We start from the raw sequence: 18,399 nt of genomic DNA, 5'->3' as shown, positions 1-18,399 counted from the left end.
TGTGTCAGATCAACTGCATCAATAACCTATTTTGTATTTTATTTTAAGATGAAAACTTCCAAATGTATTTAAAAAGGGGATATATGTTGGAACAGCTGTATATTGTCTGTCTAGATTCAACAACTTAACATTTTGCCATAGTTGCTTTATTTTTCTTTCTGTATCTACTGTTTTTTTTCTTTTTTTGACTGAACCCTTTGAGAGCAAATTGCAGACATCATATTTTACCTGTAAACATTTAAGCATGCAGCTCTTAAGAATGAAGACATTTTTCAACCAGGCGCGGTAGCTCACACCTGTAATCCCACCACTCTGGGAGGCCGAGGCAGGCGGATCACCTGAGGTCGGGAATTCGAGACCAGCCTGACCAACATGGAGAAACCCCATCTCTACTAAAAATACAAAATTAGCTGGGCGTGGTGGCACATGCCTGTAATCCTAGCTACTTGGGAGGCTGAGGTAGGAGAATCACTTACATCTGCAAGGTGGAGGTTGCGGTGAGCCAAGATCACACCATTGCCCTCCAGCCTGGGCAACAAGAGTGAAACTCCATCTCACTAAAAAAGAATGAAGACGTTTTTCTATATAACCATAATACCATTATTATACCTAAGAAAATTAATTTTTTTAAATTTATTTTTAATTTTTTTGGGTACATTGTAGGTGTATAAAATAATAAATTTTATAATATCAAATATCAAGTTTAAATTTCCCTAGTTGTCCCTAGAATGACTGTTATAATTGTTATTTTGAATCCCAGTCTAATCAAGTTTATCAGTCAAGCACATTAAACAAGTCTTTAATCAATCAAGCCCCTCACCTGTTTTTTCCCCTTGACATTGACTTTGAAGAGCCTGAGCCAATTTTTTATAGTACGTCCTGCATTCTGAATTCATATGATTGTTTTCTCATGGTGTGCTGTAACTTGATCCTCTATTCACATTTTCCCTGTAAACTGGGAATTAGTATTATTAGATTCATTCTAAACATTTTTTGGCACGAATACAGGACATGACTGTATAATGCATCATATCAAGAGGCACATAATGTAAGGGTATCTTGATTTTAGTCTGTCAGCTTAACTGTGATCAGCTTGGATGATTAGAGCTTGTTCTGTACAGTATTAAAGTAATTACTATTGTAGAAACCTGTAGATTTTCCAACATTTACTAAAATATGAAAGGATTGAGTAGTTTATTATTCATACTTAGAATACTTAATTTATTTTTGTCTAGAGATGTTTTTATCAAAATAAGGGCAAAAAGTAAATACGGTTTTTATCCGTGAAAACTCTATAAAGTCTTTCAAAGATCTGTTTAAATCTATATAGTTTTATGTTTTGTATTTCCTACTTATCATTTAGCAGAAATGATGAAGAAACTGTTCTGATGGCTTGCTTTTCTGTCCTTTTCCTACTGCTTTAAACATTAATTTTCTTTTGTACTAAATCGTATAGCCAATTATTGTTTTTTTTTTAAGTAAGTCAGTTTTAGGAAATGCTTGTGTTGCTGTTGAATTATAAAAGCTGAGTAAATTTCAGATTAAATTTTAAATGACTGTGAAATAAGACATAAACTAGTTAATGGTAATTTGCTTAAAATGACTTGAGATATTATAATTGGAAGTTTTTATTGATACAGGTAAGAATCGATATTTAATAAAATGTTCTCATGCTTAGACTATATTACTTTTCAGTAGAGAAATTAGTATTTTGCTGTAATGTGTTATGAAATACATGTGATATCCTAGTTTGTCTACTGACACTGGGGTCTTGAATCTTAAAAAAAGGCCTCCGATGAAGCAGAGGAAAGTGGATCACAGGGAAAATTGGTGGAAGCTCTCAGGCAAATGAGAATTAATCATAGGGGAAACTACCGACAACTTCTGGAGGAGATGCTGACTAGTTACAGGCTAGCTAAAGTAGAGGGAGAAGAAAGCCCTGCTGAACCAGCTGCCACAGCTACTTCTTCGAACAGTGATGCTGGAAACCCAGTGACAATGCAGGAAAGCCATACTGAATCAGAAAGTGGTCTTGCTGAATTAGACAGCTCTAATGAAGATGCAGGGACAAAGATGAGTGGTGAAAAAATATGACTTTTCTTTTTGGTAATATTTTTGTGATCTTTGATGGTTTTTAACTTAGGAAGTGTAATGTATGCATTTATATAACCGTTTTGTTATTTGAATCTTGGAAAACTAGTTTTATTATATTCAGATAGCCTTGTTTTTTAAAAAGGCCTTTGCATACACCTTTATGAGATAGTGTAAAATTGACTATTTATAGTACTATGGATTTAATGAAATTATATGTCATTTCACATTGTATGCCAGAAATTAGGATACCAATTATGAATTACAGTCAGTAGTTAATACTAGATAGGATTAGAAATTTTGATTAGAGAGATTATGCTATATTATGGAAAAACTTGTTAATGTAGAATTATACTGCTTCATATTATTTTACCTAGTAGTACACTCATAGTTAGCTTTGTAATAAATTTATGTTTTCTTTAATAATTTTAGTTCTTCAAAGAATGGCTGATGCTGGCCTGTAATTTTTCTTTCAAGGATAATAATTTGTGTGTTGTTTGATTTGTTTATATTTTACATCTCTGTAGTTTTATTTTTAGAAGTTGTGAGATACTGGATGTGTGGCTATTTTTCCTTTCTCTGTATTCTTTATGAAACATAACTTTTGAAAAACCTATGTATTATTCATACAGCTTTGGTTTGTATATTCTGTATAGCCTGACTACACACATCAAAATGTATGTCAACCAAGTGTTTAGAATGAAATTATAAGTGTTTAAGTCCAAATAAAGCATGTGATGTGGAATAATCTATGCATGTTGTACTTATTTTTGAATTAATTTTTTAAAAACAACCAAGTTTGGTATACTGGAAGAGTACCATTAGAAATTCATTTGTATTTATATAACATTTAGAACACTTTTGGCTTACCTTTTTTCATTAATAAAAAGGAAAGAAGTTTAATGTTAAAATATATGTGTTGCATACTTAAATCTATTCTTTTTCTTATCCATCTTTTGTGGTACAAAATATTAATCTTCAGAGATTATGGACACACATAGACATGTGAGAAAATTGCCACAGTGAGCATTTTAAAGATTGCAGAATTGTCCATTTTGTTACAAATTTTTATTAGTTATTAATAAATGGAATAATTATGGGCTGTTTTTAAAATAGTGGCAGATGGGAGTTTTTATTTAAAGGGATTTTTAAATTATAGATTAGTCACATGGGGAAATATTTTTTAAAAATTTTTAATGACTGTAGAACATTAACTTTTCTTCTTTACGTTTATATTTATATCATGTGTCTGAAGTTGCTTTAAGTTACCATAAATTGAAACTTTGGAATCTTTGGATGTTATAGCTGATGTTTTGATGTATTTTTCCAATGCCAGAATATTCTTAAGTGCTTTGAGAAAGGAAGGCATTTGATGGAGAGGGGAGGAAAATAACCCAACCCAGTTATCTATCTATATTAGATACACGTGTACACACACAATATACAATACACAACATCTCTCTGTAAACGTACCCTTTTCAGACAAAGAAAGGAAGGTAACTTGTTCATCAATTTTGTTTTCTTTTGAAATTCAATCCAGTCTGGAAGTGGTATAGGTAAATAATAATATTCTTCCTTTTCTCTTCCTGTAGGGTGCTGGAGATCTAGAAGACCCATGGTAGCCTTAAAAACCTTCTAAAATGCTTTTGGTTCTGAAAATTGGGGGAAAAAACTTTTAATCACAATTTTCTTCAATACAAGGGGAAAATATTCTTGCGGATTCCCAACGTTTTGTGATATGAGCAGAAAATCATTAGCATTTCCCATCATTTGTTCATATTTGTGTTTTCTGACAGTTGCCACTTGTAGCATTGCCTGTACTACAGTATTTTTTGCCAACCTCAGGCATACTCATTACATCTGTATTGAACTTTTGGCCCTAGAAACCAGTGGAGTTATTTCACCACAAATCAACAATGTGCCTGAGGTGCATGGGAAATATAGTTAGCTATACTCTGAAAATACATTATGTTTTTTTCTTTAAACAAAACACACAACGTGTAAGCATGTAAGAGTAAAGAATTGTATGTGTTCCTTTTTTCAGTTCACCAAGTTGGAAGCCTTTTGCAGCTCTGTGGCTTGGAATTTCATTTGAGCAATTTCTGTAGGATATGTATTTATTATTGATTGTTATTTAATTTTTTTCCAATTTTACCTGTATTACCAAACTGGGTTCTCCAATAATGTCCAAATTGTAATGTTGCCTTGCTTCAAGATAAAGTGTATTTGGGATTAATATTATAAACCCTTACAAATTTTATGCATGTATCTACTGCATCCTTCAACTCTCTGTAGAAAATCTTTTGAAACCAAATGGATTAATTTATGGCTATTTATAATTTGCTTTGACATTTCACTGTTGGAAATTTTTTAAAGACGAGATTTGCCTTTATAATGTAAATTGTGATTTTTGTTTTACATGTGGGTTTCTATAGTCTTAATTTTTTCAGCTTTTAAGATACAAGTTTTGTGTAATTTGGTATTTTTAATCATTTATGTTATTTTAAAAGCTCAGAATATCACATTGAAATTACTATAAATACATTTAAAATTATCTATTTTAGATCTAAGGAAATATTACAGAGATATTTTCATGGGTTCAGTAACCTTTCATTTTATAACATTGGGCACGGTACAGAGTGGCTGTCACATAAGGTACTTGAAGATTTATTAGTTTAATTCTATTTTTACAGTAACCTTGAATTCTTCTGAGTTTTGCATGTATTAAATTCAATTAATGCTGAACATGAAGAGTAAAGTATTTATCTGAAAGAAGTTACTGGGTTAGGAGAAGTAATGAATGTATCCATTTGTACATGGTTTACATGTTGTGGATGCTTTGTAAACATTTTCCTATATGTTTAAATTGTGTTTCAGCAGGATGTAATTGCCCTTGTGTATAGTTAAAATGAATCATCATCTGGTCCTGTGTGAAATGGAATTCATGGTATTTTCTGTAACATTTTCCTGAAGCTGTTTCTGGAGAGCCACACGTTTTAAACAGACAGCTTTCCTGATCATTTGATTTATTGTGCACCTGATTTTTGGTTTAAAAGGAATTATTGCCACAATATATTTTATTTATTCTTTAGATTTTAGCCTTGTAAGTTAAAGTGCTTTACATGATGATGTGAAAAGCTGTTTGTCCCTTTACTGGGTTTGGGGGGTTGTTAAAAGATAGGGAATGAAGAATGCAAAATGGTTTATTGTTCAAACTGTCCACTCTGATCCAACCCTGTACTGATAGTACTTTCCAGTATGATATTGTGATGTTTCATACAATGCAGTGAACATAACCAACTTGTTACCTAAATAAAGAATTGATAAAAACAGTGTGACATATTATTATTTGGTATGATTCAGTTTTTAATGTTATTTTAAACTTCTTACGTGGTTGGCATACTTGTGAAAATTTAATTCCAAATAGGAATTATCCAAACTGTACAGGACAATATTAACCCCTTCTCTAGTCCAGAAATATTTATACTCCTTTTTAAAAAACTTGCCTTTGGCCGGGTGCGTTGGCTTTCGCCTGTAATCCTAGCACTTTGGGAGGCCGAGGCGGGTGGATCACAAGGTCAAGAGATCGAGACCGTCCTGGCCAACATGGTGAAACCCCGTGTCCACTAAAAATACAAAAATTAGCTGGGCGTGGTGGTGCGTGCCTGTAATCCCAGCTACTCAGGAGGCTGAGGCAGGAGAATTGCTTGAACCCAGGAGGCAGAGGTTGCAGTGAGCCAAGATCGTGCCACTGCACTCCAGCCTGGGGACAGGGCGAGACTCCGTCTCAAAAAAAAAACTTTTTCATTGGGGGTTACTGGTGCTTGAAATAGAAATAATGTATGAGTTAGTAAAAGAAAAACCGATGTTCAGTGTTTTACTCATCTGAATTTCCTAGCCTGGCTATTCTCAAGTATTTTGGTCTCAGGACCCATTTATACTCTTACAAATTGTATATTCCAATGAACTTTTGCTTTTGTGGGTACTATCGATATTTACTATAAAACTGAGAAATTATACATACTGTTTTAATTTGTTAAATAAAATAATTACATGTTAACATAAACCATTTTATGAAAAATAATTGTCTTATAAGTTAAGATACAAAAATGCAGTGTAAAAAGAAGGACCCGTTTTCATTTTTGTGAGCCCTTTAATATTGGGCTGAATTCTTGTTTGTGCTTCTGCGTTCAGTCTGCTACAGTGTGGTGCGGCACGATGGTTGAAGTATATGAAGAAACCTGGCCTCACATAGGTAGTTGGAAAACAGGAGTATTTTAGTAACTTCAGATAATTGTAGATATCAAAACTTGACAACTGATAGTTTCTTGAAGGTTGGTTGCAATGTGAAATCGGAAAGTTTATTAGAGGACTTTTCTTAGTTTGTTACGTTAAAATCCACTGGGTCTCTCTTGCATTTTGAATGGACCTTCTGGCTATGCATGATTTTGTCACGTCATGAATTGGTCATTTGGAAAATACTGGTTCACTGAATTATGCAGTTCTTCTAAATACCGATCCGTTATTCTGCAGTGATTAAAGTTTTTTGTTAAGGGTGGGCAGGTGGCTCATGTCTGTAATCCCAGCAGTTTGGGAGGCTGAGGCAGGCAGATACCTGAGATCGGGAGTTTCAAAACAGCCTGACCAACATGGAGAAACCATGTCTCTACTAAAAATACAAAATTAGCCAGGCATGGTGGTGCATGCCTGTAATCCCAGCTACTCAGGAGGCTGAGGCAGAAGAATTGCTTGAACCCAGGTGACGGAGGTTGTAGTGAGATGAGATTGTGCCATTGCACTCCAGCCTGGGCAACAAGAGCGAAACTCCGCCTCAAAAAAAAAAAAAAAAAAAAAAGACCGCTTAGCTGAATGTTGTGGTAGCTTGTGCCTGTAATCCCAGAGGCTAAAGCAGGAGGATTGCTTGAAGCCAGGAGTTTGAGACCCGCCTGGGCAATATAGCAATACCTGGTTTCTACACACACACAAATTTTAAGTACTCTAGCATGGTGTCACATGCCTATAGTCCCAGCTACTTGGGAAACTGAGGCAGGAGGATTGCTTGAGTTCAGGAGTTCAAGGCTGCAGTGAGCAGTGATCCAGCCACTGCACAGCAGCCTGGGCAACAGCAAGACTCCATCTCGAATTTTAAATATAAGTCCCTTTTATATTAAAAAAAAATCTTAAATTTTAAAATAACATTGTGAAGGAATAAACAATCTAAGCAACAAATGCTTCCAAGCTTCTTCACTGTTAGTTTATTAACCTGAATAGAATTTACCACCAAGAGTCATAATTTCTTAATGCTAAAGTAGAAATCCATTGGGAGTTGCATTGTCACTGAAAAAAATTATAATGAAGGCCGGGCACAGTGGCTTACGCCTGTAATCCCAGCACTTTGGCAGGCCAAGGCAGGCAGATCACTTGAGGTCAACGGTTCGAAATCAGCCTGGCTAAAATGGTGAAACCTGTCTCTACTTTAAAAAAACAAAACAAAACAAAACAAAAAGGAGCTTGGTGTGGTGCTGCGTGCCTGTAGTCCCAGCTACTCGGGAGTTGGAGGCAGGAGAATCGCTTGAACCTGGGAAGCGGAGGTTGCAGTGAGTCAAGATTGCGCCACTGCACTCCAGCCTGGGCGACAGAGGGAGAACCCGTCTCAAAAAAAGTTACAATGAACTGGTCTCCTTATATGAAAATGATGCCACTGCCTTGCCAGTTGTGATTCTTCTTTCTATCCAGGCTTTAAAATGGTTTTTAGTAACAGGAGAAATAGTATTAGTTGGGGAAAAAAATGTTTCTATAATCATATTAGCCTTACATTTGAGTCAGGAACTACAGCCTTATTAGTTTACTTTTCAAACTGCCTGATATATTTTCCGAAATCTTGGAAAATGCACAAACCAGAGCAATATATGGTGCCCGAGTCTTTATCCAACTTCAATACTTGAAATTAACCTGAACATGTCCATCAAATATCTTTTGCTGGCCAAATATTATTATTCCTTGTCTTGAATTTAAGGTGATATTTTTTAAATGATGTCTCACACTGACATTTCCTCTTCCAAATTGTCTTCATTTGTGTTTTGAAGTTCATCTGGTATAAGTATTAAGGGAAAACGTGATAAAATTTCTTGTGGAACACATTTTGTTTTGAGAAACTAAACAGTATTTAGTGAAAAATAGCAAATTGTGATGTTTTTCACATATTAGAAAATTCCTAGTTGTGCAAAAAATCCATTGTATATGTAAAATAGTCAAATGCTAACGTAATTGGTAAGATGAATTCAAGCGATTATTTAATTTCAAAGCAATTCTGAAGTTACTTTTTAAATTCTGTATTAGAAAATGGACAAATGAAGTTACTTGCTTTTAGTTCATAATGGGCATTATAACAATTTGCACTCTCGTTTTTATGCTAAATTGCTTTTAAGTTTTTTTCTATTCAACTTTGGGAGTTATTTTGTGAACCCTAAAGAAAATGCTAAACAAGTGTTTGTTTTTGCCCATTGTTTTGATGATTTGTGTATGTTACATTATAGTCTAGAAGTAATAAGTGTAGCTACTAATAGAGAATACATTGCTTTTCAGGCAGCATCACCACCATTTCTCACTTTCTGCTGGCTTTTCTGGCTGTGGTATTTTCTCCCCCTTATTTTCTGTTTCAGTTTTATTTTACCTGCAAACACTTCTAACTAGTATACTATTTTGTGCTCAGATGTAACTGGTAGATATGCTCTTCTAATTCAGAGGTGAGGGACACTTAGTGTTAGGAAGTTAGTATTTCTGTTATCTCATAAGTATCCACAACTCCAGTGGGACACAAAAGAGCCAGACCTTTTATGTAAGGGTAGAATGAAAGATTGGACTTTACTTCTTTTTCTTAATTGATAAGCCTAGTCTATAATATTGGCAACAGTGTTTTTTTAATGATTAAATCTGTACAACAAATGTATTCTTTCCATCTCACATTCACCTATCATGAAAATAGTTTTGCATTTGAGATGAAGAGGACCAGTACCACCCAGGAGTTATTCTAATAGTGGGTCTGATACCTTCTTTCCCTCTCCTGAGTCGTTTACACTTACTTTTTTGGGCAATGATTATGAAGAGGTGGTTTTGCTTCATTCCTAAGTCTTGAAGTTATGAAATGCAATTTATTATTTACTATTTGAGATGGAGTTTCACGTTTGTTGCCCAGGCTGGAGTGCAATGGCATGATCTCGGCTCACTGCAACCTCCACCTCCTGGGTTCAAGCGATTCTTCTGCCTCAGCCTCATGAGTAGTTGGGATTACAGGTGTCTGCCACCATGCCCAGCTAATTTTTTTGTATTTTTAGTAGAGATGGGATTTCACCCTCTTGGCCAGCCTGGTCTCAGACTCCTGACCTCAGGTGATCTGCCTGCTTTGGCCTCCCAAAGTGCTGGGATTACAGGCGTGACCCACCGCGCCCATCCCGAAATGCAATTTATCTTAACAAAATTCCACAGTAACATGATATAGAGCACCATCGGGTTTATTTTCATGAGATTTTGCCTATGAATAATCAATAAATTGATACAGTATAAAACATTTAAAATATTTAATATTTGCTATTAAAATTGTACTTAAGACTGCTTGTAATTGATATAGCACTTTGGTTCTACTGAAGTATACTCTTTTTTTTTTTTTTTTTTTTTTTGAGACAGAGTCTCGCTCTGTCGCCCAGGCTGGAGTGCAGTGGCCGGATCTCCGCTCATTGCAAGCTCGGCCTCCCAAGTTCACGCCATTCTCCAGCCTCAGCCTCCCGAGTAGCTGGGACTACAGGTGCCCGCCACCACGCCAGGCTACTTTTTCTGTATTTTTTTTTTTTTTTTTTTTTGAGACGGGGTTTCACCGTGTTAGCCAGGATGGTCTAGATCTCCTGACCTCGTGATCCGCCCGTCTCGGCCTCGCAAAGTGCTGGGATTACAGACTTGAGCCACCGCGCTAGGCTGAAGTATAACTCTTGAAAGTTACTGGGTTCTACCGGGCACAGTGCCTCACGCCTTTAATCCCAGCACTTTGGGAGGCGGAGGCGGGTGGATCACCTGAGGTCAGGAGTTAGAGACCAGCCTGGCCAACCTGGTGAAACTCCGTCTCTACTAAAATTAGAAAAATTAGCTGAGCGTGGTGGCGGGTGCCTGTAGGCCCAGCTACTCAGGAGGCTGAGACAGGAAAATCACTTCAGCCTGGGCGACAGAGTGAGACTCCGTCTCAAAAAAAAAAAAAAAAAAAAATTTTAGGGGGAGCTTGAACTATACATAAACATTCTTAAGAGTTCTAGTTTACTTCTGACTGTAAGTAATTTTAAAATGTGAAGTCTTCATGAAAGTTCTGTAGGCTCCTAAAGATCCTATACTCCAGGAGTTAATTAAATCCAATAACTTTAAAACATTTTAAATGGTTGTAATAATATATTTTACATGTATGATCAAAAACCTTAATGTAAACTGAAATTATTTCACTAAAATTCCTAACTGAAAAAAGGAGGGGAGAGGAGGAAGAGGGAGAGAAGGAGAGAGAAAGGAGGAAAACAAACAGAAAATTTAGGTGGCGTGCACCTGTAGTCCTAGCTATTTGGATGCTGAAGCAGGAGGATCCCTTAAGCCCAGGAGTTCAAATCTGCAGTGAGCTACAAATGCACCACTGCATGCCAGCCTGGGTAACAGAATGAGACCCTGTCTCTAATGCAAAAAAAAAAAAAAAAAATCCAGTTGGATAAGTATGAAATAGTATTATATAATTTGCATTTCTGATTACATGTGAGAAGAACATCTTTTCTATATATATTGGCCATTTGAGTTTCCTCTTTTCTGAATTGAATGTTCACACCTTTTGTCCATTTTTCCATTGGGCTTGTCTTTTTCTAATTTATTTGTCTGTTTCTATATAGTCTAGATACTAATCCTTTGTTATGTGAGCTGCAAAACCTCTCAGACTGTTTTTGTTTGTTTTTCTTTGTTTATGCAGTGTTGCTATTTGTCTTTTTTTTTTTTTGCTGTGTGTTTTTCTTGTTTAGGAAATCATCCTCATCCCAAGTTCATATAGTCTATAATTTTTAAATTTATACATTTTCATTTTCATGTCAGGTGGATAATGTAGTAACAAAGCTGAGGGGAGGCACATCTCACACATAAGTGTGAAAAGCCAATCATCATGCTTGTGAACTACAGAAGCATCTGTAATATTACCTTCCAGCCATTTTAGAAGTCTTCTACCTCCCAAGCACATATGCTTGGTTAAGTTTTTAATCATTCTTGAATTTCTTGTTACATAGTGTATGAACTAAGGAATCTTTTTTTTTCCATCCAGCTAACTAATTGTGCCAACACCATGCCACGCCTGTCAGATTCCCATTCCCCAAATATGTGTGATCCATTTGTAGTTTCTTCTGCTCTATTGTGTTTTTGTCTAACCCTGTGGAAATATCACATCAGTTTGATTACTATAGCCTCATAAGTGCTAACATCTGGCAGATATTTAGTTCCTTTTATTTTTTATTTTCAAGACAAGTTCTCACTCTGTTGCCCAGGCTGGAGTGCAGTGGCATCATAGCACACTGCAGCATCGAACTCCTGTCCTCAAGCAATCCTCCTGCCTCGGCCTCCCAAAGTACTGGGGGTACAGACATGAGCCACTGCACCTGGCCTAAATCTAGTTCCTTCTAATAAAATACAACTAATAATCCACATTCTAATATTAAGAGCTTGCATCCATTTGGGGATGTAATATTGAAAATTGTTCACCCTACCTATAATCATTTTGTGTGTTTCTGTTGTACATTTACATTTTTAATTGTACTATGGGACCACATTGCTCACTCATTTTAATCTATCACGCCCTTTCCTCCCCCTGTAAAACAGGATTAGTAACTGTACCATGTCAAGCCATGTGGGAGCCTAAGGCAAATGGAAAACTCTGTAGTGATTCTTTTTTTTCAGAAGAGCGTAGATTGTCTTATTTAAAATTTTTATATTATGTTCATCATTTTGCATTAGTTTTGATTTTTTTAATGTTGCATTAAAATATCTAAAATTAAAAAAAGTAAAATATTTATCTTGATTACTTGCCATTCCTTAAATTTTCTCCCCAAAGCAAGTGCTTCACCCTAGTCCCAGATGATATGTGAATTCCCAAGCCTTTGAAAAGACCATTTTCCTGATTTAAGGCAGATGTTACCAAGAAGGAATAACTCCTTAGCCTACTTACCCTTTAGCATAAAACAGCGTTTTCAGGGGTGGCTCAGTAAAATGGAGGGAGTGCTAAGATAAGAGTCCCGAGCTCCAGCAGCAGCCAGTTGCTGTTGGCTTCTTAGGCAGTGAGCTGTCTTTTAATACTTTGAAAACATGGCGCTGAGAGAAACAAAGCAAGTTTTAAGGGGATGTCTTGTATGTAAATTTGTCTCCAAACTTAATTCCAAAACACATTTCATATTTTAATGTCTTTGAAATTGGGAAGCATCTTTATTTTTTATTTTTCATTTATTTATTTATTTTGAGATGGCGTTTCACTCTTGTCACCCAGGCTACCCTGCAATGGCGCGATCTCGGCTCACTGCAACCTCCGCCTCCCAGGTTCAAGTGATTCTCCTGCCTCAGCCTCCCAAGTAGCTGGGATTACAGGAATGCGTCAGCACGCCCAGCTAATTTTGTATTTTCAGTAGAGACGGGGTTTCTCCGTGTTGGCCAGGCTGGTCTCCAACTCCCGACCTCAGGTGATCTGCCCGCCTAGGCCTCCCAAAGTGCTGGGATTACAGGCCTGAGCCACCGTGCCCGGCCAGGAAGCATCTTAAATCAATGGCATCTTAACAATTGTCATTGACTAAGGCAGCCATCATGACATAGTTGCACCAGCTTGGTCTATCTCAATTCACAGTTGGGTTTTGTACTGTGTCGGGAATACATGTATTATATTTAAGTGCTGTTTAAAATGTCTTCAAGGTCAGGCACGGTGGCTCACACTTGTAATCCCAGCACTATAGGAGGGTGACGTGGACAGATCACTTGAGGTCAAGAGTTCAAGACCAGCCTGGCCAACATGGCAAAAACCCGTCTCTACTAAAAATACAAAAACTAGCCAGGCATGGTGGTGTGCACCTGTAATCCCGGCTATCTGGGAGGCTGAGGCAGGAGAATCGCTTGAATCCAGGAGGCAGAGGTTTCAGTGAGCTGAGATCACGCCATTGCACTCCAGCTTGGGTGATAGAGCAAGACCCTGTCTCAAAATGTCTTCAAATGATTTTATTATGATTTGGTATATAACACAGAAATAACAGCATATGTAAGATTAAAAAAGATCTATCCTAAAACCCTGTTATAATAAGTATGAGAAAATAATCTTAAATGTTAACAAAACATTATTTCATAGTTTAATTGGCAGCATTTTTTCTTAACATATAAAAGAATGGGGCCAGGCACGGTGGCTGGCGCCTGTGGTCCCAGCACTTTGGGAGGCCGAGACGGGCGGATCACGAGGTCAGGAGACCGAGACCATCCTGGCTAACACGGTGAAATCTTGTCTCTACTAAAAATACAAAAAACTAGCCGGGCGAGGTGGCGGGCGCCTGTAGTCCCAGCTACTCGGGAGGCTGAGGCAGGAGAATGGCGTGAACCCGGGAAGCGGAGCTTGCAGTGAACTGAGATCCGGCCACTGCACTCCGGCCTGGGCGACAGAGCGAGACTCCGTCTCAAAAAAAAAAAAAAAAAAAAGTACATAAAATAATGGAATCTTAGAGTTTATGAAATATGATAGGTACAATTTATGGATATGTAGTATGTACATATAAAAGACACATGAAAATAGTGCACATTAACTTTAGAACAGTGATTACTTTTTTTTTTTTTTTTTTTTTTGAGATGGAGTCTTGCTCTGTCGCCCAGGCCGGAGTGCAGTGGCTGGATCTCAGCTCACTGCAAGCTCTGCCTCCCGGGTTTACGCCATTCTCCTGCCTCAGCCTCCCGAGTAGCTGGGACTACAGGCGCCCGCCACCTCGCCCGGCTAGTTTTTTGTATTTTTAGTAGAGACGGGGTTTCACCATGTTAGCCAGGATGGTCTCCATCTCCTGACCTCGTGATCCGCCCGTCTCGGCCTCCCAAAGTGCTGGGATTACAGGCTTGAGCCACCGCGCCCGGCCAGTGATTACTTTTTTAAAGGCATTGGGAAAAGCGAGGTTTTTATTTTCTCCTTAAAAAAGGTAAAGATGTCAAAATGTTAAATCTGGGCAATAGGTAAAATTGTATTATTTTCTCTAATTTTCTGTATGTTTGAATTTTTCATAAAATCTTGAGTTAAATAAAATACAAAAAATTCAGTGTCCTAAATTGCCTTTCAAGAAGAGGGTACATACACATTTACAATCTTAATAGTATACAAGAGTACCCATGTTTTTCACTTTCTCACCAATGTTGCACATTGCCAAGCTGCTGGGTAAAATACTGTAACCTATATTTTCTTGATTTAATCCCCCCTTACTTGATTACTAGTGAGTGAAAATGTTTTTCTCATATTTGGTTATTCTTTTATTATAAGCCTGTGCACACATGTTAATTGGCAGCATTTTTTCTTAACCTATGAAAGATACTCTGTTTACACATTTATAATTTTTCTTGATTTGTGAGAGCTCTTTATATATGTAGGATTTTAACCATTATTCTGTTACGTATGTCATGAATTATTTTCCCGAGTTCACCATTTGCCTTTCAATACTGTAATACTGTTTATGGTTTGTTGTTGTTGTTTTTAAAGAAAGATATTCAACCAAACGACATCTAGCCATACTGAAATGACCTAATTTTTGAAAAAACCACAATCTCAATCTCATAGGGTTCCCCCCACAAAAAAATCACATCATGCAACTTCTGGGATTTTTCTTACACAATAACTTTTTGTTTTGATGCCAGCTTTTCCTACAGGCAGAATAAGGATCTTCTACTCACTATGATTGATGCGGTACTAGAGAAGGCTAAGATGCTCAGAGCTGAAGAGTGTAAGAGAGCTCTCCTTGGTCAAAAATATTCCCTTTTACCCTTCATATACCTTTTTAAATCAAATAGGGTTTATTTTGTTTTATTTTACTTTGAAAGAATTGAAAATTTACATACAGTAAACTACAAAGACCTTTTGTGTTAAATTTGATATGTTTCAAGAAGTGTCATACTTTTACATTCAGAATTTTCAGAATTTTATTTAACAGTTGCATCAACCTTCAGTTGCATACAAAGGCAATTTTTTATATCCTAAGTAAATATTTACATATATTTTCTTTTAAGACATTGGCCTTTTGAATATTCGTACTTTAATACAACTGGAACTTATTTCTGAGGTAAAAATCTAATATAACATTTTCCTATAGATTTTTCCATTATCCCCTTATACCAGCTATTACATAAGCCAATCTTTTCTCATTATTTGAAGTTGTCCTTTATTATATATTCATGTATATGCTTGTATTTTTATAAGCATTCTATTTTATCGTTTTGTGTTGTGTGTCAGTACAATGTCATCTCAATTATCATAGTTTTATTATACATTTTATTATCTGATAGGGAAAATGCCCCTTATTATTCTACTTTTACAAAAATTGAATGTGTTTATTCTTCCAGGTGAATTTTTCAATAATTTGGCCAAGATTTCCCTGCCAAATAAAAATCTCATTAATGTGTTGATTGAATTGTTATATGTGTAGATTAATGTAGGGGTCATTGGTATCTTTAGCCAAGATGAGTTCCACCAGGAAGATGCTATATCTTTCTATTTATACAAGTGTTTTTAATGTCCCCAGTACAGTTTTGTAGTTTTCTCCATATGGTCTACACCTTTCTTAAATTAATTCCTTGTTATTTTATATTTCTCATTGCTGTGATGAATGAACGCCCCTCCCCAGTATATTTTAAATGTATACCTTCTTAGACAACTAGTTTTATTTACTTACCACCACCAATCATGCAAGAAAAAAAAAATTATTTCAATTTCTATCATTTCCACCAGATGGCAGTCTTGGGCACATCCATTTATAAACCTGCTGGGAGCTCTGGTGACAAGAAAGGCAGTGGCTGGCAGACCTTCCAAGCACCCAGAAGCACACGGAAAAAAGGTTTCTTTGTAAACCCGAATGAAAAATAAACCCAGCATTATATAATTATAGTATTTGTACTGTTGTTAACCTTTAATCTTATAACTCATTAGTGGAGACAGAGAAGAACTGTCACTGTGCCCTTCAAAATCATATTTTTTCCTGTCCATGTGATAAACACCTGTGGCTTCTTGGCAGCACTTTTGGTTTGATTCCAGGGACTCTTATGGTTAAAGGCAGGCTTTAATCTGGCATTGTTTTCCTTCTCCTAAAAGCGTCATTTAAATCAGAAGTTACTGGATTTCTAAATGGTTAAGACCATCTTCCGTCTGGTTTTTACCATTCCCAGATCTCTTCCAAAAGGAGGTGGTGTGCATAGTTAATATGAAAGGAACTGGCTTGTTCTACGTGAATACAAATCTGAATAGCTCTTCTATATTAGACCTTTTTTTTTTTTTTTGGCTTTAGTGACTTCTAATATCTATATTTAGAAATGTATAGTGAATTTAGATATATGTGTGTGTGTGTGTGTATAGCTATGTGTATATATATACTTATGTATTTATTTTGAGGGCTTTTGGCTTTTTTAGGGTGGGACACATGAATCTGGCAGTTGAGAGAGAATGTTTCCTATAGCGGTGTAATAGTGTACAATACTAAACTAATGAAATGTCTTTCACCATCAACAATTTACGTATCCATGCTGATTGTTTTAACACTAGAAAAAATATGCCAAGATAAACTACATTTTCTAATCTGCTTTCACACCAAAAAAACAACACACACACAGCTGCCTGCCCATTTGACAACAGCCAATAAAGCAAACTCTTTGAATGATTTGTGGTTTTGTGTCCCCAAAAGTTTTAGCATAGTAGTTCTGAAGATTTATCGTGTGTGTGTGTGTTTCAAAGACAGAGTAATAAATTTTATAGCTGGGCAGATCTTTAACTATATAGTTCTAAAATCTCAAAGTTGAGAAAACCCTGAATGCCAGATGATCTTTCAGCAGCCTCTGGTCTGAGTGTCAGGAATGAGTTCATTTCCATCTTTGATCAGCTCTGCCTGTCCTATTGCATCTCTGCTTCTTCTACTCAGTTGTATTATTAACCCTTGGGGCTATGAAAATAAATATTTAAAAGCTCCTGGAACCCACAAAAAACACTGAGCCTTGAGAGAGATGTAGCTGATCTGAGTCACATATGGTAACAACTTTTTATTTCCCTAATTATTCTTCCTGTTCTTTACCATGACTAGAGAGAATAAAACTACATCAGGTACAAAAACCACCTGCCTTCTTAATTAATGACCTTTGTTACAGATTAACTTCTTTGTTGTCCTGCTTCTCTTAGACCAGATGACAGAAAACCCATGATGACTACACCCTCTGTAAAAGGTGTTCAGTGTACCTTTCCCAAGAGAAACACTGCCTGTAACCAAATTGCTGTAACTATGTGCCAACCTTGTAAGAAAAATGTTGCAATCCTGCCAAAAACTCCTGTCTCTGCCTATGTAAATGAAACCTTCAGCACGTTGACTCCATTCCTTTGGAGCGGTGCTCCCGGGTGGGCTGTCCTTAAACTCTGTGCTTGAATAATCTCTGTTTAAATTAGATTCTGACCTTTTTGATTATTTTCGGTTGATAGGGCCAAAATTTAACCACAGCTATTAGGATGACTCCCAGCATATTCTCTTTTCTGTCCCCCATTATTTCATTGATTACCATTATATATCCTAACTCCAACTGTCTTCACCATCCAGGACCCTTTTCTCCCAATGTGCTCTCATTTTCTTGATCATTCTTAAAGTATGCAACCCAGAACTGAGCATTTATGTGTAGCAGAACTGTCCCATCCTTTATTCTCATTCATACTTTTCTGTTCTTCTATTTAACACCCAAATGTTGAACTAGATTTTCTGGCAACAGTAACTGCATGTTACTGTTTGAGTCCTTCAAGCTTATTTTTACTGCCTGTAAGCAATCTTTTTCCATTCCATACTTGTGTGGTTGGTGTTTTGGTTAACCTATTTTGCAGGACCTTTATTTGTTCCTATTAAGTTTTCTTGGGTAAAATTCATTAACCTTTTGAGTTGGTTGTGGATTTATCTAAGATATCTAAATATCTAAGATATTTAGCTATCTTCTTTCCAGTAACTCAAAAATTTCATACGTAAACCTCCCATACTGAATGAAACAGGTCCAAGTACTGAGGCCCTGTGGGAG

The 18,399-nt window shown here is 36.5% G+C and overlaps 1 protein-coding gene and 1 pseudogene across 7 annotated transcripts in view; one reads left to right on the top strand and one right to left on the bottom strand.

The window, feature by feature from the left end:
- The window catches only part of PPM1B (protein phosphatase, Mg2+/Mn2+ dependent 1B), a 92,620-nt gene extending 76,373 nt beyond the window's left edge, over positions 1 to 16,247 (top strand). For 4 of the 7 annotated variants that reach the window (XM_033175847.1, XM_033175840.1, XM_033175842.1 and 1 more), the window contains one exon: positions 1,789 to 2,843. In XM_033175847.1, coding sequence (XP_033031738.1) covers positions 1,789 to 2,094 — 306 coding nt within the window. In that variant the 3' untranslated portion in view covers positions 2,095 to 2,843. Of the gene's footprint in view, positions 1 to 1,788; positions 2,844 to 3,683; positions 5,437 to 16,093 lie in introns of those variants that run through there. The other 3 variants (XM_033175843.1, XM_033175846.1, XM_033175845.1) reach the window with 3 other exon arrangements.
- LOC117063175 lies at positions 11,191 to 11,286 on the bottom strand (annotated as a pseudogene).
- Positions 16,248 to 18,399: the final 2,152 nt, after the last annotated feature.

Source organism: Trachypithecus francoisi, unplaced genomic scaffold (assembly GCF_009764315.1).
Source record: "Trachypithecus francoisi isolate TF-2019V2 unplaced genomic scaffold, Tfra_2.0 Lachesis_group17, whole genome shotgun sequence".
NCBI lineage: Eukaryota > Metazoa > Chordata > Mammalia > Primates > Cercopithecidae > Trachypithecus > Trachypithecus francoisi.
This window is presented reverse-complemented; position numbering and strand designations above follow the sequence as displayed.